This window comes from Olea europaea, chromosome 11, assembly GCF_002742605.1.
Source record: "Olea europaea var. sylvestris chromosome 11, O_europaea_v1, whole genome shotgun sequence".
Lineage (NCBI taxonomy): Eukaryota > Viridiplantae > Streptophyta > Magnoliopsida > Lamiales > Oleaceae > Olea > Olea europaea.
This window is the reverse complement of record NC_036247.1, coordinates 34,881,764-34,908,579: the sequence shown is the minus strand read 5'-3', so window position 1 is coordinate 34,908,579 and position 26,816 is coordinate 34,881,764. Positions and strand designations below refer to the sequence as shown.

Below are 26,816 nucleotides of genomic sequence, written 5' to 3'. Positions count from 1 at the left end.
TGTTATCATTCATAAAGTTAGAACAAATTGAGAGAGAAACTATAGAATCGTCGAAGGGGAATATTTACAGTAGGATTAACCAGTCTTGAGCATACTACAGAGTCAAGACTTTCGTAGTCCACTAGAGAACGAGAAAAATGATAGCGTGAGCAACATGATATGCACAAAGATATGAGTCGATACTTTTCGTATCGAAAGGGACAAATTGTAGCATTTTATTATAAATTGATCATCAAAAATTTACTACGAGCATATCTTGAAGCTGAATCTTGTACAAATCAACAGGCTGAAGCTTTCAAGAATTCCAAGATTCTCTGGACATGGGATTGCAATGAAATCGGAACAATTGGATATAGGGAACATGTTCACACTTGTTTTGCAGGTGTACAGGCATGAGTTGGGTTGGGAAAACCCGATAAAGTTTATGTTAGTTTGGGTCGGGTTGGTTGGTTTGGGTTTCGGCCCAATTCAAGTTGGATCCGATTATTATTATTATTATTTTGTTGAATTTGGATAAATTTTTAAAGTTTAAAATTACTGGAAAATCTTTGTTTTTTTAAAACTTATTTAAGGATATTTTTTTATTTTTGAAAAATAATGTATAAACAAATTTAAAATTTATTAAAGGTTTTTTTTTCCCCAATGATTTATTCATTTCATCATCATGTTCTTAGTTTTTACTTTATTGTTAAATAACATTTCATTTGTACATAAAGTTCATGTGAATCAATATATATAAAGAAAATGAACGTTTATAAATTATAAGTCCTTATATTTTTACTATTATACTTCAGTTTTTTTTTTTTGGTCTTAGATATTAATTTTCTTAATTCATCTAGCTAGGTTGGATTTTAAATCATAAACCAAAATTCAATCCAACACAATCTCAAATATAATTTTTCAACCCAATTGAACTTAAAAAAACGTTTGGATTCATCAGATTGAACGGTTTGGATTAGATTTTGCCCATCCCTATTGCTTAGTAGCAGACTTCAACACCCAGTAGAGGGCAATACTTCATCTCGAAGATCATGTGAAGGACTGTATTAAAAGCACTTCCTTATTTCACGTTAGTTCTTTTGTTTTTTCAATTACAGTTCTCACTTTATTAGTTTGAATAGAGTAAAATACAGTTCATGGTTACAAATTGTTATTGATGTAATGATGCTTATTCTTTCCTCGTCGAGTACTTCTTACATGCTATAAGTCAAGGTTTTCGGCCCATTAGCATATTCTTTGCACAAGATACGTTTATTAGTTGATAATTACTTCGAAAATAGTATTAGTCAAGAAGGAAAAAAAATCAAATATGGAGGTACCAATGGTAAAATATTTTGTTAAATGAAAGTCAATATGTTATCAAGAAAAAGATAGTCTTGTTATTATTTGTAAATAAAAGAAAAATACGTGTTAGTCAAAAAGAAATGAAAGTCGAAAAGAGAGAAAAAGGGTTCAAATATATCTACGGAAATAAAACTTATTTTTGATATAAACTCAACTCTAATCAATCTAGCTCTAGAGTTGTGTCTCACAAAAAATTGTCAAAATATTTAGTGCTATTTCTGTGCTTTTATTTTAACCTAACGGCGTCCACTTCACCCCAGGCCCAAGCCCAAGACTTCAATCGACAAACGCAGGAAAATTAGGGCAGTACAATACCTTCTTGCAGAAGCTGACGGTGAGAAAAGTGGAATTAAGGAGCTAAGAAAATGGCAGATGAAGCAAACAGAAGCGTGAGTATACAAATTTCCTTTTTTATTCAACTCCCAATTTTATGATTTTCATTTCTATTTCTCGAAATTGAGTTCACATTATTGTTTGATTTTGTAGGCATTTCTTGAAATCCAAGGTCGCATGATCGAGACAACCGGAAAACTGAAGCAGGTTAGTATATGAACTCACGGTTATTGTATTATATAATGATAATTTCTCTTTAGTACTGAGAATTGAATATTTGTGTTATTATTTGGGCATATTTGTGTAGGTTCAGAATCAGATGCGAAATAAAGAAGGAGAAAAGAAAAGAGCGTATTTAACCTTGGAGGAGCTCAAACCATTATCCGATGATACAAATACGTATAAATCCATCGGCCGAACGTGAGTTTTTCGATAACCCATTTGTATTTTGATACGTGGGATGAAATTGTGTAAATTGATGTAAAGTTTATGTGGGGCAGATTTGTTTTGGAACCCAAGTCAGTTTTAGTGGAAGAACAAGAACAAAAGCTCAAGGATAGTGAAGCTGCTCTTGCTTCTTTGCAGGTCTGTTTAGATTTCTTGTTTTGATTATGCAAAGATTTAGTTTTTAGATTTTTTTTTTTTAATAAAAGAACTTAATTAACATAAATATGTTAAGTAATCTAAAACAAACTGGGATTAGCTTGTAAATTCACTTGTCTAATTTATACTAACAAGTCCGATATTATTTAATCAACATCAACATATCAAATTGCAAGTAGTTGTATGTTTTAAGTGAACATTCGTTCGTTGTTGGTTACTCATATTACTTTTAATGATAATGTGATATGTAATTAGGTACTAACTAGAAACAAACTCCAAGGAAGAGTTTCTTTATGTGAAATTGAAGTCCGAAATTTTTTTCATTTTCAAAAATGGGATGCAAATTGTTTTGCAAATCTGATATTATGATTTTTGACAGTTAATTTGAAAAGTCACATTTCAAAGAAATTGATGTGTTAACTGCATGAAAAACAGTGTACAATACAGAGAATGACAACACCCTTAATATTCTCATTGAATAATTATAGCTGCAATTTTTAGTTACAATATCACAGAAAAATTATTTATGATACATGTTCTTTAGATAAATATTATAGAGAGGAACAAATTCGAATTTTGAATTCATTCATAAGCAAGGTTTTGCAAATTACTTTTAAATTTATATTAGTCTTGCTATACATAATTCAACTATATATTGCACACAAACAGTCATTTTTACTTTATTCAGATATGTAATTGATTCAAAATATGTTTTATTGATCCTTTTTTTATTTTTATCAATGACTGCATTGTTTTAATATTTCTCCATATTTTTTATGGTGTATTTTTAAAACTAATTCCTAGTGATAAATATTCAATAGTAAGGTACGTTTATCGATAGATATAGCGTTGATGATTTATTCATGTCTTCAGTTGATGAACATTTTCTTTACTCATCACTTTATCTGCCGATAAATTTAATTATCAATTGAACTTGAGTTATGGACAGATTTATGTGTCATACACCAGTATCTGTCTTTGTAATAGTTGTTTATGACACCTAGACGCATTAGAGAATTAATTCAAAAAGAAATGGATGTGGAAAATCAATTCAGAGAAGTAGGACACCAAGATTTTGGGGACATGTCACTTGGAAAAGTTTAAAATTATGTATTTATAAACTATATAGCTTTATTTTTATACTATTTAATTTCGCTTAGTTATTTTTCAATGAATAACTACTATTTTTTAGCTATGATTTTACATTTTGCAAGTGAAATCTTCTGAGTATGTGGAATGACTGTTTGTTTTACTTGGATAACTTTGGATTGTACTTTTTATTACTGTTGTCAACAATATATAAAGTTCATACAACCAAAAGTGCATATAGTAGATGTAAAACAAAGTTGACATGAAGTTATACATATTTTCTTACATTAGTTTTGACTGTTCACAGAAATGAAAAATGCTTCAATGATTAATTAATTTCCTGAGTGTGTGTGAAAATTGCAATTTGCTACTTGGCGAAAATGAAATTGTGAGGGAATTCTACAAATATGATGAAAGTCTAATGGTAGCTAAGCAGATTTGGTTCTTTTGAAAACCCTTGGACTATTCATTCGCTTCCACTTTGAAACTCTTTATTTCAAGGAAAATTTTAATGGTTACGTCTTTTTGTATGCACATCAAGTTCCTGCCTGTCTGATATGATCAAAAATTGTTACTGTTAACTGTTATTATCTCTATGTATCATTTTTTTTTTAATAAGAAATCAAAATTTATGTTTTCAGTTGCAACCTGAACCGTTTGCCTACAGTTTTATCATATCAAATAACTTGAATCAGACTTTTTCCATTTCACTTACTCCCAATTTTTTTAATCACTCATTATGCTGCTGCTTGTTACTTGGCATGTTCAAGTGAAACTTAAAATTGACAAGGATGGACTCACTTTAGCATTATTTTTACACCATGTGAGTAACAACTTCATCCAGTTTGCCGATGATAAAAATTTGGAACCTGGAGACTGGTAGAACTGGAGATTAGAATACCATTCTATTGCTAGACGAAAAGAAGTGCAACGGGAAGATATATCCTTTTATGCTTATTTAGGCACTATTTTAGCCCCTGTTTATCTATCATTTAAGTAGAAAAATGAGTGTTGGAATGGTGAATTTTTGAAGAATGTATAGGTGAAAAGTAAGAAAAATTTTGGGTTTACTTATAAGATAGTTTGTCGTGAGAAAATGTAGTTGAAAATGAGAGTGAAAAAAAAAAATGGAGTTTTGAAATAAGACAAACGGGGGTTGTTCTGTTTGGTCTTCCCCTTTGGGGTTCTTCGGTTTTAGTAGCAAATTTATATACGTGTTTGTACGAATGATCTGTAATGAGCATTGGTCCCGTTTGGGAACTTACATGTTTTGTTGCCGTTGGACAGACGTCAAAGGAGTACTTAGAGAAGCAGATGGCCGAGGTGGAGACGAACCTGAGGGAGCTTTTACAACAAGATCCCGGACTTGCTCGTCAGATAATGTCCATGTCTGTATAAGCTCTGTGAAATTCTTCGTCTCGTCTGTTTGTATTTGATTTTCACTTCTTTACATTTTAAGGAAATTGTGACGAGTTTTAACTTGGTTTGCAAGTTGGTACCCATTTTCAGTCTTTAAATCCTCCAGAGGATATATGTTCAGTGATTCTATATCATCGTGATTGTGCAGTTCAGACATTAGCAAGGATTCTTGATAATTCTGAAATGTTGAGCATGATTCGTTGCTTTCGATGAACTCCAAAACCCGGTGGAGGAGTCTGCCGGGTTCGAAGTTGATATCAGATGAAACAACTTCCAACACCACACAGGAGAACCAAAAAAAAGAGTGCCGTCTCAGCAGAATGAGACGGTCAAAAGGACCAACGAGTGAGATGGTTGTTAATAGTACTTCCCCCGTCTTTGCTTTGAGTCACAACATCCTACCATCGTACTGATGTCTACTAAAACCTACAGGCTGGTGCTTGTTAGAATCGCAAAATTTACATCTGATTAAAAACCCTCTCGACTAAAGATTAGCACTACATCTGAATAATTGAACAGTTGATAAAAATTGTGAGTTTCATCGAATAACTGATTGAAGCAAGATTTTAATAACTAGTCATCATACTCTAAAGACTTCATCATACTAACAAAAATTGTTGTAAATGCGAAATTACCAATATATCCTTTTGTTTACTATCCCAAGGATTCTCCTGGTCGGCAAAATGGGGCACGAAGGGGTAAATTAGGAAGCGTGGGGTATCATAATATGAATTAAAAGCTAAGGCAGAATTTAGGGTTAGCTGCTTGGGAGTGAAGAACGAGGTTTACGGAGAGAGTGGGAATTCTGTAAGGGTGGTTGCCCCTATCTCTGAAACCGAAGATTTCCACCCAAAAATTGACAACAGCCCTTGAGAAATTAGAAACAGCAAATGTTATCTGTGGAAAATGGAAATATATTTACCCAATTATTCTTGGATTCGATTCCACTATAATTCCAACCACACACACAGAGATGGAGAGAGAGAGAGAGCGATGAGCGAGTTTGGTAATCTTATCGATCTGATTATGCAGAGAGGCTGTGACGATGATTTTGATCCTCCTAAGTTGGAAGAGTCAGGCTTTGAGATGAATGACCCGTATCTTGGTGGGGCAACCCGGATGGCATTTGATTTTATGCAACCGGGGATTATGCAGCCATGGCGCGGTTATATTCTCCTTGCTTGCCTGATCGATCAAACGAATAGATCTGAGCCTCAATTTAATTTCTACGTTTAATTAAGAATTCAACTAATATCTTTTTAGGAGAATAATTTCCCCATTTTTCTTTTCTAATTTTCCGCCCCTACAAGTATTCTTCGTCCCTTTTTTTTTTAAATTTTGTTTTTTAAAAATAAAATGAAAATTAATGAGGATCAAATGAGGACGTAATTATGCTTCTTATTTAATTTTGACTTGATAAAATCATATGTTAAATCATCAATACTGTTAGGATTTAAACACTTATTATATCAATCTTACTTCTGGAGATTTTGAGGGGAGAGATTATTTGGAGGTTTAGAGAAAGGGAACCGAGCATTTCCTTTCCTAACAGAAGTCTTATTATCCCTAACTGTCGGGGTTGGTCCCATATGGGGCAAAAAATAAAAAATTAGGTTGGGACCCATGCATGTGTGTTATCTGGCACGGGTGCACATGCAGCATGCTTGTTAGAGAAAATAGGATGGAGCTTCCTTTTATTGTGGGGAGAAAACATTAACCCACAATATACACTATGGGGATTGGGGTCGTTTGAGCCCCATTACTTGTAGATTATAATGAGATGAATAGTATTTTTTTAAAAAATGAATGGTTAAAAATTTTTTGATTTACGTTTAATATTATTTTATTGAAGATTGTATGATTAAAAATAGGAAAGAGAAAATTTTAATTTGATGTAATAAAAAATAGGAAAATGCTATACAACCATAACACTTGACACAATGCCTGACCAAATGACGTGGAAAGTGGGAAAATTGAATTTTAAAAAAATACCACAATTCCAAATTTAAAACCACACGCAACCCCAACTTCATTTATTACCCCTCACCCATTTCACCCCACCACCAGCGAAAAATCAAAAACCCAGCCCGTCCACAGTATTCTCCCCCCAAATTGCAAGAAACCAATTCAGGAAAAACTTATATCCCTTCAAACGGCAGTGTCAACCTTTCTCCAGCCATTCTTCAGCTCGTATCGTCCAACCTCTGGTCACACATTGGACTACGACCTCCGAGCAAAATAGGTACTGTAAGTTTTGAATGATTTTTTAGAACTTGCGTCTCATGAAGAGAATGATTTTTTCCCTTTCTTTATGAAATCTGTTAAAAATTCCCTTCTTGTTTTGGGCATTTGTTGTTCATAAAAGAAATGCACTTCTCACTAATTGAATGATTTCATTTTCCTTTCTGTACGAAATCTGTAATAATTTTCCTTCTTGTTTTGGGCATTTGTTGTTCAAAAAAGAAATGCACTTGATTGAAATTTTTTTTTGATAATTTCACTAACTACTCCAGAAAGGGAAAGTTGAAATGGGTTGTTGTGAGATGTAGGGTAGAAGAAGATAAGGCTGTGGAAATGTGGATGAAGAATATATTTTCTAATAGGGATAAAATTCAAATTGTAGCAAAAAAGAGGTTTTGTGAACGCTAAATTTTATGCATCGATAAAATTTCAGATTGTAGCCATTTTTTTGAATGCACCGTCCCCAGTTTGAGTTAAAGCTCAAATCAAGTTTTCAGTTTTCCTAGTTTAACCATACCTGTAAAGTTTTTTAGTTGATTAATAATATTTTCATTTGTTCTCTGGCATATTCCAATGGCAGGAAAGTGTAAAGATTTCTTGCATCGTAATGATACGCACTGGAAGAGCTTGTGCAGAAGGGGATAAGAAAGGAAAGGAGTCGGCTTGAGTTATATAGCTTTAGTATGAATTAAAGTCTTAGGCACTTATGTATGAATATGTTCAATAGGTCATAGATCAGGCTACTGCCGAATCTCGCGCAGGCGCTGGGGTATTGTTCCATGAAGAATAGCTTAATTGAAACTCTTTTATAACATAAAAGATGTGTGCGAGAGCCAAGACCCATGATGAGAATTTTCTTTTAGCTTTTTAGTGAGTGTGTAGTGCATTCCCATTTATAGTATGTGCTCTCTGATCTATTCAGTTTTTAAGATTCGGGCTTGTTATTGTCTTTATTGTACTATGTAAGTAAGCAGGATGTAGACTAATATTCAGAGAAATGTCTTGCATGCAATTAGGGTATGGATGACCATTCCAACTTTTTGATTACGCCAATAAATTAAAATGTGGAATCATGGTTTAACTAAACCCAATTGAGGACCACCCCAAGTGGAATCATGCAGTTTTTGTAGGCATCCCCTCAATTGTGTGAGGAACACGCCTCGTAATACTGCCTAAGCTATACACAGATTTTGCAAATCCCTGGAATGCATAAAATGTATAACATACATCTCTTAAGCAAAGAAGAAACTGGATATAGTCTACAAACAAACAAGTTATAAATCATTTCAAAGCCAAGGTAGACACAACACGGTAGAAACTGCAAATTTATAAAATTTTTCGAAGCCAACTTCTCTTGTCATTCTTTTCATCAACTCGTATGGCATTCTTGTTCATCCACTATCATAGATTTTCTCCATCCTTGTCCGGTTCACGTTGAAAATAATACAGCATTGGGTTACATACTGTACATTACGAAATAGATTTAGTACACAAACTACAAAGACTATGGATTACAAATACATATACTCGACCACTTTATTACCTTGAGGATTGAATATAACATTTCTCGAAAACGGATCGATGAAAGTTGGGGATTGTAAGTGTTGCATAAATTGAAGACTTTGGTTTCCACCCTATATGAAATAACAATATTAGGACAACGGTAATGTATCGAGGAAATTAAATAAGGAAAACTTGCTAACCGTTAGGAGTTGAGAATACGATAACGGTATCGGCATGGAATGTTGTGATTGTTGAGTTGCATGAATGATGGGTTCACTGTCCCTTAGATTACTGGGCCGTGCCTTTGCCCCCTTTTCTTTCATTGATTTCGAACCACCCTACATAGAAGATGTCTTATTATCCACTATATAAATTCAATAATAAATGTATTATGTAACAAAAATTTGAGAAATACCTTCCCTTTATTTGAACTCGATTCCAATGCGCTCTTATTACGCAATTTCTTAGGTGGGCCCTTTCGATTCGCACATACAGGATCCCGTATGTTGCTGTTACCACTCCCCTGTGATGTTCCACACTCAGAATCTATTAGAGTAATATGCGGGGATAGGACATTACTCGACATCAATCGCTTTTTACACTGATCTTCGATCCACTCCACTATAGCACCAGACTCAACTTCATCATCCGCAACCATGTTTGCTAATGAGGCAAATGATTGACACATTTTATCATACCTCAACTGTTCAGGAGTACTAACCAACCCATTGTAGTTCACTACGACCCTTGTATAGGCTCTACTCACGTCTCTCCGCCATCTCCGTAATATATAACAATCCGGCAGTGATTGGACATTATTACGAATCAATACTGCGATTGCATGCTTGCAAAGTATTCCTCGAAACTCAAATAAGTGGCAACTGCAAATGATTTCACAATTTTCTCGATGAAATGAGACGGAAAATATTTTTTTCTTAGTACGCTCGTCATATATGATATCCTCGAGTACCTCATACGTCGTCCCGAAACATCCATCAGAAGAAGATATCAGGTCACAATAAACCTTACCAGTGAACTCATCTTGCACTTCCTTAAATTTTGTAATAGTGTAAACTCTCTGGAATTGCTTCTCCATCTTATACCTTGTTGCACACGGTACCATTTGCGAGAAAGACTTGAAATCTGCTTGGAACTCTTTCTCGACCTTACTTCTCAATGCTCGTTCGTATTGTTCAACAAATTGCTTCAATGAGGTTTTTGAATGTACATACCCATCAAAAAATGCATTCATACTCTCACTTCGTTGAGTTGTTGACATGCCCGCCCAAAAAGTAGTCTTCAGGTAGCAAGGAACCCAACGATCTCTATTCTCGTACAATCCAGACAACCATTCATTATCATGCAAATTATATGATTCAATCATCACTCTCCAACCCTGTTCAAAATCTTCAACAACTTGAGAATCATACACCAATCCGTGTATAGTAGAAAAAATTGAATCTTTGTCCTCGTGGTATCCAAACTTTTCTGGCAACTTTTTCAATATGTGCCACAGACACCATCTATGTTTCGTATTGGGAAATACTATCTGAATTGTATTTTGCATTGCCCTGTCTTGATCAGTAATTATCCCATTTGGAGCTTGACCGTGCATGCACTGCAACCATGTCCTAAAGAGCCAGACAAATGTATTTGTATCCTCGTTTGACACCAAACCACATCCAAGAAGTATTGATTGTCCATGATGATTCACCCCAACAAAAGGAGCAAAAGGCATGTCATATTTATTAGTAAGATATGTAGTGTCAAAGGTAACAACATCACCGAACTCCTTATATGCTTGCCTACTCCTATTATCTGCCCAAAAAATATTCTTCAACCGACATTCTTCGTCTAGATCTATATTAAAGTAAAATCCTGAGCCCTGTGCTTGCATATTCGAGAAGTACGATTGTATTGCTGTTGCGTCTCCTTCTCCAAGTCTTAATCGCCTTGTCTTTTCAACATAGTTCCGACAATCCTTTTCCACACAAGTCATATTCTCATATCCTCCTGCTTCAACAACTGCAGAGTTGTAACTTTTGTGCAATAAAATTCCTGCCATATCATTTACTTCAAGTCGTCGTTTAACATGAGCACTCAATTCTCTATTGCATCTATATAGCCTAGACTTTGAAGGACTAATTTTATGGTTGTGGTCGAGATGTACTGTATTAATTCTCCAAATCCCACACATATCTGAACATGCAGTCAACCGGGCATTGCATCCACTCTGAATGGTTGCTTGTGGCTTCAAACAACCACTTGTATTACTAAATCTTTTCCCTTCTTGGCTACAAACAAATGTAACATATCTTAAAACTCCATTATCATCCTTTCCAGAATTCCTTTTTCTAACTGGAAAACCGACACCATATGCATATTTTTTGTAAAATTCGAATATCTCATTCTCATCTTTGAACTTCATGCCTACCTCAGGCACAATCGCACCATCTCCGCCTAACATTACATCACCCTGTAATTTCATATTGTCCGTAACATTCTCATTATCGGACTCCACCAAAATAATGTCGTCCACAGCTTCAATAGTTTCTTTTCCTGCAACAATCCATGATAATGTTAAAACAACTCCCAATGAAATAATTTCATATTTAGTATATAGTACTCAGTCATTGTTAGTTATAAAATTTCATGCACACTCAAACGAATTATGGTTAGAGTATACTTGTTCACACCCACATTGCGAGATGCCATCCAATTTAGCAGTGAATCATAAAGTCACGTCCTTCATAAAAAAATAGATTTCGACCAGTTTAATAAAGGATTGTCATGTCACGATGGTCGCGATTTCGACGACATTTTCCCCTAAAAAATTACCATCCATAAAAGAACCAATATATTTCGAATATTTAACCACGGGCCAGGTGTTGATGAATAAAACAAGCAACATTTCGAATATTCAACTAAGACATTTCTCCTCAAAAGAAATTACCATACACTTTAGAAATTTCACATTGTTAGAAAGATGAATAATACCTTTTCCTGACATTTCTACAACTGAACAACAATGGTCAGGTGTTGATGAACAAATGGGTCGTTAATTTGAGCTAGCAGCCAAAACAAAAATTTTGGGCTTTTTGGTTCGTACAAAATATATCCTTCCTCTGCTCGGAGGTCGTAGTCCAATGTGTGACCGGAAGTTAGACGATGGGAGCCAGAGAAAGGTTGACACAGCCGTTGAAGGGATTTAAGTTTTTTGCTAAATTAGTTTCTTGCAATTTGGGGGAGAATACTGTGGACGAATGGGCGGGTTTTTTATTTTTCGCGGGGATGGGGTGAAATGGCTGAAACCTGAAAGTAATAAATGAAGTCAGACTGTTGCGTGTGGTTTTAAATTTGGATTTGTGGTATTTTTTTAAAAATTCAATTTTCCCACTTTCCACATCATTTGGTCAGGCATTGTGTCAAGTGTTATGGTTGTATAGCATTTTCCTAAAAAATAATGGAGCCAAACAGGGGCTATACAGTGCACGTGAAGTGTACCAGGCCTAACTTTTTTCTAAAGCAAAAAATCTTCTTTTACGCACTGACAGATTGAGGTACTGCAAGCTTTTGTTTGACAATCATTCCTTTTTTCACTAATTAATTTTCAACTATACATAATCATAATAAATATTCTCCACGTAAATCTTTTTTTTTTTTTTTTTAAAACTACAAATTCTACCAAATTTTACTTTTTTTTTTTTTTTTTTAAACTACAAATTCTACCAAATTTTACTATTCAAAAAATAATTTTTTTTCAAAAGAAATTCTGTCACAGGGGAGCTAATACACACGGACAATGTAAAGTAAGTTGGAATCAAAATAGCACCCTCAACCATAAACGGTAAAATGGGAGTCAAATGAAATGAGGGTTAAACTAGAATTTGGGGAGAATAAAAATAACAACCTTCACCAGTGAAATTTGGGTTAAGCTCAGGTGGAAAGAATTGAGGGTAAAGAGAGATTAGGAGTTTCTCAAGTGTTGTTGCCTCTTCCTTTTACCCAATGATTTCATCCTTTAATTAACTCGAAACCTCTTAACAACCCTTAAGTGTGGCATATAGAAAGGAATTCCTGTGGCTACTCTTTTTCGTCAGCTCTTCTTGCTCTCTGTTACACACATGCTGCTTTTGGCGATGCTCTGTTGTTCGAAATGCGAATACATTAAATTAGGCTATTTATAAATTCTTCGCAAACGGAGGCTTGAGCATATGTTTGGCTAAGCTTATATTCTTAAATTAAGTGACTTTTAAGAGTTTGTGAAGGTTAAATCCACCAATGGCCATTCAATTTCATACTTACATTAGCAATCCAATTTAATTTTATTTCATCATAGTCACTTAACTTCATACTTAGTTTTAGTCAAGCCATCTGATAACTTCATTTACAAATGAAATTGGGTAGTCAATATGATACTTTATTGACAAGGCAATAAAGTGTTAGATTATTTGTATCTTGGCGGGGCAACCCAAGTGGCATTTGACTATTGGGATTATTCTTCTTTCTCACTTGCAGCTTGTGATTTTTCAGTCATGGCGCAACCGTCCTCTTGCCTGACACAAAAACATATTGGCGGGGCAACCCAAGTGGCATTTGACTATTGGGATTATTCTTCTTTCTCACTTGCAGCTTGTGATTTTTCAGTCATGGCGCAACCGTCCTCTTGCCTGACACAAAAACATATTCGAGCCTCAATTTTATTTTTTTTACTCATAATAATGGGCTTTTGCTATGTGTCAATAGGGGATATAAGTGTGCCGTGTCAAACCAGCTCCCAACTTAAAACTTGAAGCTTGAGCTCAGCTTGTGCAAAATAGTTAGGGGTTTTTTTTGGCCCAAGCCAAGTTTTTATTCGGCAAAAAAATCTAGATTTAACTTAAACTTTCAGCTCGGATTCTATCGAGCCAAGAAAGCTCACATTCTTTTTTTTTTTTTTAATAATAATGTAGAAGGCAGCGTGTTGTTACCTTTTGCAGGCATCATGCAGCTCTCTGTAGCTTCATTTTTACAATTATTTTAAGAGTCCACTAATCACGAGCTGATCCGTGTGGCTCGAGGCTCCTAGAGGGTTCGAGCTCAGTTCTACAGAGCCTCGAGCCGAACTGAGCCCGAGTCGAGCTGACAAGCCAAATTGAAAACTCTAGTGTCAATTGCCAGTCTGACACCTCGATGTACAGGCCCCTCGTAATAGGGAGGGCCACAATTTTTTTATTTGTTGTGGACACCCCAAATCAGGTGTACAAATAGCAAAATCTAATAATAATAGTAATAATAATAATAATAATAATAATAATAACATTTTTTTTTATTTTTTTTATTTTCGTGCTTTTCGTCATATAGAGTTTTATTTACCATACAAGATCCCCTAATTGCTGGACAGCTGGCAGCAAAAAATGTAATCAGATGGGGGTAAAAAGGTAATCTGGATCTCATTAAGCCCCTGTTTGATTAACATTAAATTAAATTACATTACATTCCATTTTTCTCTCTCTTATTTTCAACCATACAATCTTCTATAAAATAATATTACACGTAAATCGAAAACTTTACCTTCTTTTTCAACCACTCATTTTTCTAAAAAATACTATTCCCCCCATTACCATTTTCAGGTAATGGGGGCCAAACAGGGTGTAAGTAACAAGCCCTTCAGCAGTCAGGCAACAGGTTAAGCTCAGAGGGTAGAATGAGGGGAGAAGATTGGGGATTTGTTAAGGGTTGTTACCCCTTCCTCTTCGCCAATGATTCATCTATCAACAACTCACTAACAACCCTTTAACATACATACATACATATGGAAATCTCAAATCTATGTGTATATAGAGAGAAAGAGACAGAGATTCAGCCATTGTTTGGGTACTATATGTAATGGGTTATGGTTTAGGGTTTTTACAAAACTTTTTCCACATTCCGCTCTTCCAAGTTTGGTGACTGCGAATGAAATTTACCCTTCAAGTATTTTCCCTACTTGGCAAAGCTTTTGAGATTATGAGTTTTGAGTAATGCTATTATTTAGCGGTATGTTTTGAAGTAAATAAAGTGGCTGTGACGATGTTTCTTGATTCCTCTGAGCTTATGAGTCGGACAACGAGACGATCGGCCCCGTAACTTGGCGAGGCAACACGGATGGCATGTGATTTTTCTGATCACATGCAACCGGTGATTTGCAGCCATGGCGGATTGGACTTTCTCTCGTCCGACAATAACAGATCTGAGCCTCAACTTATTTACTACATCAAGACTTACCCACTTCGGCACTGCCGGCAATATCTACATTTAAAAAAAAGAAAATCTGGAAAAATATTATACTGATTGTGTTTGTTGAATTTTTGTGTAGAATTATTTTCGAATTTTATGACTTTTAAGTTCCATGACTTGTCTAATTACTAATTACTTTATATAAAGAATTCAAATTTTTTTCGTTTTCAGTTTTTGGTGGATGTAACTAGTCAGATAAAATTTAAGAAATTTAAATAAAAAATTTGGAACAGTGTTGACCTTGCTGTGTTAATTGGGTTGAGCAGTCGTGGGCTTGGCGACTCAGCTCGTTTGCAATTGACCCATGATTTGCTTGGGCTTATCCAAGGACAGTTTGGCCATGTCCTTAACCCTTAGGATATTATTATTTGGAATTGAGCTACTCAAACAAGTAGTTTTGACAATGAATGTTGACAGATCTGACGTGACGAATTGATAAGTGACTTGAACGTTGAAGTAGACGTGATTGAAAGAGTTGGAGATAAAGTCTATTCAATTTTGCTAGAAAAATAGGCTCATTGACAATGCTTTTTGATAGACATATACTTGACATATTTTCATTGGCTGTTGAAAGAAAAATTAAATAGAGAATTGCCAATCAAAAACTGTCAAATCAAATCCTGGAAAAAGGTCCTGTCATAGAGATGGCAATTTGAACCGTTAAAATCGAAACCGCGGTTAACCGAATCGAATGGGGCGAAAAAATCGAACCGATGGTGTAATGAGGCAGATATGATATTTGATTTTAATGAACTGGTTCATGGCGGTGCGGGTGTGGTATTTATGCCGTCGAACCGAAACCGAACCGAATACCCGTTTGAAAAAAAATATTCTTTTATTAGGGATGACAATATATAGTGATAAGGAAATTGACGAAGATGTACATTTTTTTATTTAAATCTTAGTTAAAACCATTCTGGATTAGATAGTATCGTTATATTCTCTGCTTACATTTCTTATTTACTATATAGGAATCAATTTTGAGTACTAAACTCTGCTAGTAAGGGTTGTGAGGAAGAATGAAGATTAAATACGAGTTAAGGTTGAAACTTTTGAATTATTGAGCATGAATAAAGTATCTATAATGCACAAGAATAAAAAATGAAAGAAAAGTTTAGTATTGTTATATTCATAATATTGTTTATTAAATTTGTATTTTGCAATTGGAATTTGGGATAATATTTGCATTTTCCTTTGGAATACTGTGTTTTTGTTTTCATTGACACTCTTTTCATAAATTGTTTTATATCAATTTGACGAATGGACCTATAAAAAATAATTTCTTTCGTGGTTATTAACTGAACCAAACAGAGTCGAATCGAGATATGAACCGAACCGAACCAATTTACATGGTTATGGTGCGGTTATGGTATGTCAAAAAATTTAACGGTTCGGTGATGATTTTGGCCGAACCGAACCGTTGCCATCCCTACTCATCCTGTTTCTCCTACTTTTTCTAAGTCTATTTATAAAAGTAAAAATGGTTGCCCAATTGCTCACGTGGACGATAAATGAGCTGAGAGTTATTGACAGTTCGAAGATTAACATGTTCTCTTATTTGTATCCAAGAAGCTCATAAATTTTGTAATACCCCAAGGATCATTGCAATTGACATGAGCAATACATATATTGGTTTTTATTTTCAATCTCGATTATTATTTGTTGTCTTGGAACTGATGAATGGAGAGTAATTTATACTGAAAGATTTAAGAACCTCAATAATATTGAGAAAGACTGTTTGTATTCTAAGAATGACTGTTCATCTTTATGACGATTGAATTTTTAAAGTTTCTATGGAGAACTAAAGAGGCCATACTGGTGGTTGAATTAATTTTGATTTTGAAAAAATGTTGAATTATTAGGTCAAGGTATTAACTGGGGTTATTCTTCCTATTCATAAATTTGACTTATTTGACAAATAATAATAAATTTTAATTTAAATCAATTCAACGCTTAATATGAAGTTCACTAAAAGCATGGGAGAATTTGCTATAACTATTCGTAATCCATATATGATATATCATATAATAGTACTATTTATCTTCATCAAAGATAATTATCAATTTATGTGATAGGCGATGTACCCCAGAATAATAAAAATTATAAATTAAGCCTTCGTTTGACCTCCATTAATTTATATTCTTTTACATTTCATTTCTCTCTCTCTTATTTTCGACCACATAATTTCTCATAAAATAATATTATACGTAAATTTTAAATTTTTTCTTCTTTTTCAACCATTTATTTTTTTTTTAAAATATTATTTCACCCATTTTCATTTCCACAAAATGGAGCCAAACAGAAACGATAGTGCTGGACAGAATTTTGAATAGCCAACTCCAAATTAATTTCAAGTCTCAAAAAAGGTCACTGTTAAACAAACACGTCCTCCAATCGGTGTTGTGGACTGAAATCACAGTCACAACTATGTCCTTTTGCAACCATCAAACTGTTGTGTAAGTCAGTAAAATAGCACACGACAAGGGTAAAATTGTAACATTGGGGGCAGTATAAATTGAGAGATAAAGGCCATTGAAGTGTTAGCAGCTTGGAAGGGAAGAATGAGGTTCGCAGAGAGATTGGGAATTCTTCAAGGGTGGTTACCCTTCTCTTCTCTTTATGGCCGATGATTTCGCCCCAGAAACCAAAATTAACAGCCCTCTACAAGAAATATTTGCTTTGGCTTCCTCTTAACAATTCAACCTTGTTACGAGGAGTAGTTTAAGCCCCTGTTTGGTTTGGATAAAAATCAGTTTTTTTTGTAGATCCGTATTTAGCCTCTGTTTGAGAAGAATTTATAAATGATTTACAATACAGAATGAATGGTTACCAGTTTGATCCTCAAATTATAAGGCAGCGATGATGTTTCTTCAATCTTCCGAGCTTAGATCGGACTTTGAGATAATCCGACCCGTATCTTGGCGTGGCAACCCGGACGGTATGTGATTTGGATTTTCCTTTTCATATGCAACCGGTAATCTGCAGCCATGGCGAGGTTTTTTTCTTTTGTCCGATCGAATAACTGATCTGAGCCTGCTTTCCCTATTTTTCTATTTAAACATTTTGTTTTCAAATTCCGATTATTATTATTATTATTATTTCATTAGATTCTAACATTATGCGAGAATGCTATAAAATATACAATAGACTATAAGATGGGTTTCGATCGGGAGGTAATTCCTTGTTTGATAAAGAGTGTGAGGTTTGTGAAGTTCTTCCAATATTAGTCAATGGAATTTTGATTAAAATAAAAATAAATATTAAAAATATTTTAGAGTAAAAATAATGGGTGATTATTTAATGCATGAGTTAATAAAAAACTCCACATTAACGTTGATAAAGAGTGTGAGGTTTGAGAAGTTCTTCAAATATTAGTCAATGGAATTTTGAATAAAATAAAAATAAATATAAAAAATATTTTTAGAATAAAAATAACGAATGGTCATTTAATGCATGAGTCAATAAAAAACTCCACATTAACGTTGATAAAGAGTGTGAGGTTTGAGAAGTTTTTCCAATATTAGTCAATGGAATTTTGAATAAAATAAAAATAAATATAAAAAATATTTTTAGAAAAAAAATAATGGATGGTTATTTAATGCATGAGTCAATAAAAAACTCCACATTAATGTATTAAATAATTGCTTGTGTATAACACGTAGAGTAATTGTTGTAGTAACATTACTCAATTACTTTATTGTGGAATTTTGAAAACTTGATTTCCTTTAATTTTCTCTATTAACATTCATGGCCATTAGAAATGTTAGGTTGATCATAGATTCGATTCATGGCAAATTTTCCAATAAAACATTTTAAAATGGTTTGAAATTTTTTCAAGGGAAGATCACATAAATCCTACATATAAAAATCATATTTCAAACTTAACAAATTTCTTAAATTTTTTCTAAAATCGTAAATGAAATTATTAAATATTTAATAAAAATATAATATAATTAATACCCCACCCCACTCCACCCCTCGCACCCCATCCCGCCAAATTCTAAAATTTAAATTCAAACAATTTTCTCTCTCTCCACCCCATCCTTTCTCTAGCGACTACTGCAGTGACAATTTCGGCGACACACACCCACCTTCGACAACTTCTCCAGTGACTACTCCGGCTCAGGCGAAAATTCCGATGACCCACACCCCATGTCCGGTGACAGTTCCAGTTTCGACGACCACTTCGGCGATAATTTCGACAACCTCCCGACGATTGCTCCGACGATCATTTCAATAACTGACATCATACCTTTTTTTTTAAAGCAATAATCTGTGACTGATTTCATTAAATTTGAGACTTGTGACCAGTTCTATTAAATCTATGACCTATGCATATGATCAATTTCAAAAGTAAGAAATAAATTTTGATCGCACACTATTGAATTAATTTGTATAATTTTATAACAAATTATTGAATTAATTGAATACAAATTATTTTTTGTAACAAATAAAAGATTTATAGGTTACAAATCTAATCAAAAAATTTATATATTTTATTCATTGGTCACAAATTCGAAAAATTTACAGGTCACAGTTTTTTTTTCTTTTATTTCTTTTTCAATGACATCTAACCACTTCTATTAGATCTGTGACATGTGCACATTATAACGTATGAAATTTGACTTTTGACTCGTGAATACCTGTGACTCATAACATAAAATGTGATCTGTAAATTTGATCTGTGACTTTATAAAACGTGACATGTGACCTATTAATATTGATTTGTGACCCTTTATATTGATTTGAGACTATATAAAATGACAGTGACTCGTGAACTCAAATCTGTGACCTTAAGGACCGCTCCAACGTACTTTTTCTTTTTGTTTTTTAATAGGCGATATTTAATATGATTTTTGACCTAAATTGTTATGTGACTTGTAACATAAAATGTGACTGGTAAATTTGATCTGTGACTCCACATAACGTGACCTATTACCTGTCAATTTTAATCTGTGACCCGTTTATATTATTTTGTGACCTATACAAAATAACAGTGACCCGTGACTAGTGAACTACAATTAATTACGATCTATAACCAAGTCACAATTAACACAAGTCTGGTCACAAGCAGTCACAACAACAACAACAAAATACGACCACCATATAACCATCGCCTACACCACACCACTACAACCACCAACATCATTAATAACAAAAAAACAAACACCACACAACTGCTCCCTGCACCACACAACAACAATCACCAACAAAAAAAAAAATTCCACTAGCACACTACCTGTTGCACCACACCATCAAACATCAATAATAGAACAAAGGGGCCTCCGTTGCTTGCAATATAATAAAAAAAAATCACCACCATTGTTGCCTACACCACACTACCGAGAAAACCCACCATCGCCACCTGCACCACACGACCACAACAACCAACGATAAAAACCAACAACAACTGGCACCACTACAACCTTGATGCATCGTCACCGTCATCGCCACTGCCAGCATGGTAACACCTGTACCACAACCACCACCTCCACCACCATCACCACCCACCCATACATCAATCTACAGCCACTGAACAACCCACCATCACCTGCACAGAGGCAAAAAAAAAATGTATGAAGAAAAACATGAATACCAAATCTGAAAAGAGAGAACTACAGCCGAAATGATCACCACTTCACCACCGCTGGAGAGAGAATTACTCGCCGCCACTACTCCATCACTTCTGCCCATTTCCACACCACAACCTCATTTATGGCGTCGAGCGCTTTGAGCAGAAGTAGAGGTGTTGCAACTCGCAAGAGAAACCATTGCTTCTGCAAGCAACGGCGAGTGGCGCTAGAAAAAAGTAGATGGTTGGATGAGAGGGCGACTGTAGAGAAATTGATAGAGAGAGACAGGATAGAGAGAAGGTGAAAGATGGTTAGGGTTTGAAATTGGGAATGAAATGGGGGTGGCGTGGCTGGGTGTTACGTAGAATAGGTTTAATTAATTTTTTATTAATTATAATTATTAAAATCTAATGCACCTGAATGTTGAAATTTAAAATTAATCTCCCTTGGTGTTGAGAAGTGATCTTTAAACCTATGTTTTTACGTAATTATCCCTTTTTTCAAATCAAGTCACGTTAATTTTTTGATCATATAAATCGATTCTTCCAGTTTATTCATTTAAAATCACATTTAGCAAAAAATAATATATATCGAATAAGTTAAATCATAGACGTTAGTTTGTAATTTGTCGTTGGTTTCGCCTGTAAGATGATTCCATCGTTAGCTTTTTTTTCTTTTTTTTTTTTCAACTAGGCAATATTGCCCCTGAAATTACCACTATACCCTGAGAGTATCACCCTACTCTACGACTAATACGCCGGGTTAAAAAAGGCAAACAAGTGCACCTCTTAAAACCGACTATAAATCACAAACCAATTTCCTTGAAATTTCCAAAATCTCATTAGTTTAAGAATGAGGCTACTGGTTTATGCAGCGAGGAAGGGAGTCTTCTAGGGTTGTTACCCCTCAAATGCATCCAGCGGCCGATGATCTTACAACAAAATCTCAACAACCCTTGTCAGTTCATCAAGATCAATACAGATCTCTTCCCAGTGACTTGGATTGGAGACCAATGCTGCAATTTTCCCTTTATTTTGAGGCTGTGATGATTTTTTCAATTAAAAGATCAGATTTCGAGCAAACCTGTATCTTGGCGTGGCGAAATTAGATTATTTATGAGATGGCTCTCATAAATCAAACTGATTTCTGCAGCCATGGCGGGTTAGCCATTTGTCTCTTCTGATGATAAAAGGCGAATCTGAGCCTCCAATTTCTGCTTTCATATGAATTTTTTTATTTTTTATTTTATCATAGATCTTGGATTTACTTCTTTCTAGAGTGAAGGAAATTTTGCTTGTTTAAGCTAAATAATACAGGCACGGATTTTGCAGCTTATCTTTTTGTCTATGTATCTGAAAAGGAATTATATAGTTCCATTACGATAATGGCAAAATAACGTCAATCCATTGACACAGGAAAATAGTAGGAAAATATTACAACTGCCGATAAAAAGGCAAAGAAATAGGAGAAGTAGGATTTCCCAATCTCCCTCTCCCCTTATTCTTCATTTCTGAGCTTGTGATTTTGCGGAATAAGTGAAGAACATTTGTTATTTCCTTTTTATCTTTGTCCTCGTTTGACTTCCTTTAAAATTCATCAATTTAATTTAAAATTTTCTTTTTCCTATTTACAATCATTCAATTTTCAATAAAATAATATTTTATGAAAACAAAAAAAAAAATTCATTTTTTTACAACCATTCATTTTTTTAAAAATATATTAGTCTCTCGTTATAAATCCAAATAATATAGGCAGGCTTTGTTTCACTACTTTTTTTGTTCCTTGCCAATTGTTAAAAAGAGTTGGAATGGAAGGGGTTTTGTAGTAATTCAGAACACTCTTTGACCTGACAAAAATAGGTAATGCTACATGTACAACAATTGCACACTTAAGAGGGAGCACACAATGAATAAAAAAAATTGTGAGCCCCTTCTCATATAATGTAGGGATATTGTCAATAGGGATTATCAATTTCAATTGTACAACTAACAAAATTGAACAAAAATATATCCAATTAAAGGTATCTCTAGGCTTCTATTTGTCAGCAATTAAGCACTCGTTTGGCCTTCATTTTTTCGAATTAAAATGGATTAAATAATATTTCTTTTGAATAATGAGTAGTTGAAAAGGAATAAAAAATTTTAATTTACGTATAATATTATTTTATAGAAAATCGTGTAATTGAAAATAGAAGAATAAAATGAAATTTAGTATTAATGAGGACCAAATAAGGACTAAAATTTAAGTTTTGATCTAAATTAAAGTCAATCATTAAATTTAATTGCATATTTTGTAAAATTCACAGTTTTTTAACCATATTTTTATTAATTTTTGTTAAAATTAATTAAACGAACGGAACAAAATGATACATGTTAAAAGTATTTACTAATCTAGTCAACAAATCAAGTACTGATTCTTATTTGATTTTCTTGATTCAATTTTAATTTTAATTAATTCAAATGTTTAAACGTCTTGTTTTCCTTACATATCCCTACTTTGTTACGTGTAAAAGCTATATATATTACAGCGCAATACAAACTGAAACAATAGAAAAAAGTTAATTATTTTAAACACTATATGCTCTGTTTTTGTATCTTTCAAAAAGGGTTGGGTAAAAGTGATAAATAATTTTAATAAAAAAAAAAAAGTGATAAACATATCCCTTGAAAGAAAAAAGTGATAAATAATTGTGCTAAAAATAGTTTTGAGGCTCAGATCTGTTTAAAGTCGGACATGAGAACGGCGGCCACGCCATGGCTGCAAATCTCCGGTTGCAAGTGCAATAGAGAGTTTAAAAACCCTCAAATCACACGCCATTCGGGTTGCCCAGCCAAGATACGGGTCGGGTCATCTCTTTGCCCGATTCACAAGCTCAGAAGATTGAAGAAATATCATCACAGCCCCCATTATTGAACTCGGAAACATTACCAGTCACTGAAACAAAGAGTGGTTGACACACACTTACGAATAGGTTTGGGACGTTAAGCGCTAATTTCCAATTTTTCATTTTCTCTTTCTCTCTTCGTGCATTTCTAATGTGTATATATATATATAGACAGACAGAAATGCGTCGATTCAAGGGTTGTTAGTGAATTTTTATGGAGAAATCATAGGGTAAAGAGGAAGGCGTAACCACCCTTAAGAAATTCCCAATCTTCCTCTCCCCTCATTCTTCCCTTCTAAGCTCAAGCTTTTAGTCTGTGGCTGAAGCTTTCTTATTTATAGCGACCCGATGTCCTTTTTACCCTCGCTTTGACTACTTTTTTGCAGCCAACCCAACTATCAGGAGAGAGGATGGAAGGGGTATCCTGGTAATTCTCGATATCTTAGTTTTTTTATTTTCTTCTAATTTTTAATTGGGAACAGAGGAGTATGTACTATGTAGGGTGAAAAATGTTTTTTTTAAGTAATTTTTTAAATGAAAAAAAAAAAATCATTGGGTCCCAATCTTCTCCTCTTCCCTCATTCTTCCTTTGAGGGCATTTCCCGACTTAGTCTTTACTAGGGTTCGGCGCAAGTGAACTATAAATAGCAGCCGAATGTATCAATATTCAGTAAGTTTAAGAATGAGGCTAAATCTTAGAGAGGAATGGATTTCTTAAGGGTGGTTACCCCAAAAAAAAAAAAAAAAGATACTGAAAATGTAAAATTGAGATCTGAACATAAGTCTGCTCGTGAATTGATTTTGTGATCAAGGATGTTGGTTTATGATTTGGATTTTACTTGTTCCTTTTATTTTGAACTCGGATTTCTATCTCCCTCATTCTGGGTTTCTTAAATCTGTTCGAAATTAATTATTTATTAACCGATTGATATAAAACAAAATGAAATTTTCTGATCTTAAAATTCAGAATATTTTCTGTACTATGTTTTCCCAAGCTCAAATTAAAACTTTTATTCAGCACATTTAATTTTTATCACACTATAAAAAAAAAAGCTATTTTTTAATCATTTATTGTCAATTAATTTCAACATTTTACCCCTATAAAATAATTATTTTACAAGAAAAAATTAATTATATGTAAAAAAAAAAATGTTTATAATCACAAATGTGGGATGCCAATTTTTGTAAATTGAAACTCAGAAAGTTATTTATTATTTTTCATAGAAAAAAATTCTTAAATTGGCGATAAATTACTAACCTTTTATTTCTGATGTGGCAGCGGTAAAATGTAACAAAAATATTATGATTGCCTAACATGGGCCGGAGATACATTAAAAAACACCAATAATACCCTAATTTCATATCCCATTACCGATCAATCCACCTGGCACACGCCGAAGTCCAAATCCTCTTGTCATTTTTAGCCGGCTATTATTAGGAAAAAAATATATATTTTTGATTAATGATTTTTAAGAAAATGTATAGTAATAAAAAAAAGTTTTGAATATAAATATAAAATATTTTATTGTGTGAATATATGATTGAAAATAAGTATATAGAAAAAATAATTTCAAATAATGGTCGTCAAACAGGAACTCGGTGTTCATGCCGCAAGCATTCAGAAGTAAAAAATTCATGATACTAGATTTTATTGTGACTTTATTTTTATTTTTAAATTGAGAGGGAGAGAGAATATTTTTTATTTATTTATTTTTTATAATCATTGATAAAGTATGAAAACATTTAATAATCAATAACATGAAAGGCTTGTTTGAGCCACATTATTTTTCAAGAGTGCATTTTTTAATAATAAATTAATAGAGAATGTGTGGTTAAAAAATAAAATAAAAAATTTGAATTTACATATAATATTATTTATTGAGGAATGTGTGGTTGCAAAAAAAAAAAAGAGAAAAATGTATTTTGAAAAAATGGAGATCAAATAAGGGCTAAGCCTGTTTGGACGCCATTAATTCAATTAGAATTAATTTTTAAAAAGGTTAAACCCTAACCTTAAGGGTCCACCACCACCCCTACCATGGAGCATCGTGAGGAAGGTAAATCGCAGGTTATGCCTTCAAGGGTACAGGGTGGAAGGCTGCTTGTATACTTGCACTTACCCAAGAGCCAAATCCATATTTCAGGATTCGAACCCTCGACGTAGCAGCCTCAAGCAAAGCTGAATTTCTCCACCCTCCCCTTTTACCACTTGGAGATATGCCCTGGGGACCAATTAGAATTAATTTTTTCCATCACATTAGGTAGGGCCTCCATTGTAAGATTTGAATGAGTGTATTTATTATTTATACATAATTTCCCATTACTACTCTTCACTGTCGATTGTTTTTTAATGATTTTCATGATAAACCTTATTAGGTAATTTTATTTTATTTTTCAATTTTTATAATAAAAATGATGGCAACCCAAATTATAAGTGGGGAATTCTTATCCTCTTCGAGGCTGGTCTCAAGGGATCAAGCCCAACAAGAATTTTTGTCACTTCTAAAGGTATGTTTAATTATCAATATTTTTCATGAAAAATATATTTTTTCACTCAAATTCCTACTTTTATACTGTTTAATTGATATTTTTTACATGAAAAATATTTTTCTATTTTTAACCGTATAATTATATTTTTCTCAAAATCAAAAAAAATAATTTTGTTTTTCAAAAAATTCACTCTCTTTCTATCCCTCATCTTTTCAAACTCTCTTATCTACCCACAAATAAAAATCGAACAAATGTAATATTTTCTATGTTAAAAATTAAATTAATCAAATATATTTAATTAACAATTTTCATACAAATAAATTCGAGACAATTGAATGTATTTTATTTCCATGCAAATTCCATACTTACAATTAAAGGTACCCTAAAGCGTATAAATCGCCATTGAAAGCCGAACCACACTTTTAAATTAAGGTTTGAAAAAATCTTAAACATTTTAAATAATTTGACTAAATCTAAATTTTCCCAAATTATTTTAAACGATTTTGTTTAAAAATCGATTAACCGAACCACTTGCACCCCATTACACTCGAGACATGTATGATATTAATTTTATTATTCACATTTAAAAGTTTTGCACTTTCTAGCAAATTTACAGTATCATCAAACTGGCACATTTGTCCAATTCAACACCGCTAAACAATAAAAATAAATAAATCCTCCACTATTTTCCAGAAGTAAACAAAAGCTGTTTCATTAAATTAAATTGGAAAATCACACAAAAAAAATTACAGCTACCCAATAAAATACTTAAAAATGAAAAAATAAATATGCCGATATCAAAGTAAAAAATAATAATAATAATAATAAAATAATAATAATAATAATAAAGAAAAAAAGAAAAAATAAATTAATTACCATCCATTTCCCAGAAATAGATACTTTGTTTAAATAAATGGGAAAAAGGAACTTGTGAAACCAATTTCACTACAGCTACCCATCGAAATCTGAATCCCTAAAAAAGAATATCTTGTGGCTCAGATCTGTATTTTGATCGGACAAAGAGAAAGGCGTACCCGCCATGGCTGCAAATCATCAGTTGCGTGCGCAAGAGAGAGAGT

The 26,816-nt window shown here is 33.5% G+C and overlaps 2 protein-coding genes across 2 annotated transcripts; one reads left to right on the top strand and one right to left on the bottom strand.

Moving 5' to 3' along the window:
• The first annotated feature begins 1,588 nt into the window (after window positions 1-1,588).
• Window positions 1,589-4,944, top strand: LOC111404205 (prefoldin subunit 1). Its single transcript, XM_023032977.1, has 5 exons — window positions 1,589-1,733; window positions 1,831-1,884; window positions 1,985-2,097; window positions 2,178-2,262; window positions 4,657-4,944. Exons 1-5 carry the CDS (start codon window positions 1,710-1,712, stop codon window positions 4,765-4,767), a joined length of 387 nt encoding a protein of 128 aa, XP_022888745.1. The 5' UTR covers window positions 1,589-1,709; the 3' UTR covers window positions 4,768-4,944.
• A 3,198-nt stretch (window positions 4,945-8,142) lies between these two features.
• LOC111404785 (protein FAR1-RELATED SEQUENCE 5-like) lies at window positions 8,143-11,542 on the bottom strand. The gene is made up of 4 exons (XM_023033543.1): window positions 11,530-11,542; window positions 8,948-11,091; window positions 8,733-8,870; window positions 8,143-8,229 (listed from the first exon to the last, which is right to left on the bottom strand). The coding sequence occupies exons 1-4, from the start codon at window positions 11,540-11,542 to the stop codon at window positions 8,143-8,145; spliced, it is 2,382 nt and encodes a 793-aa protein (XP_022889311.1).
• Window positions 11,543-26,816: the final 15,274 nt, after the last annotated feature.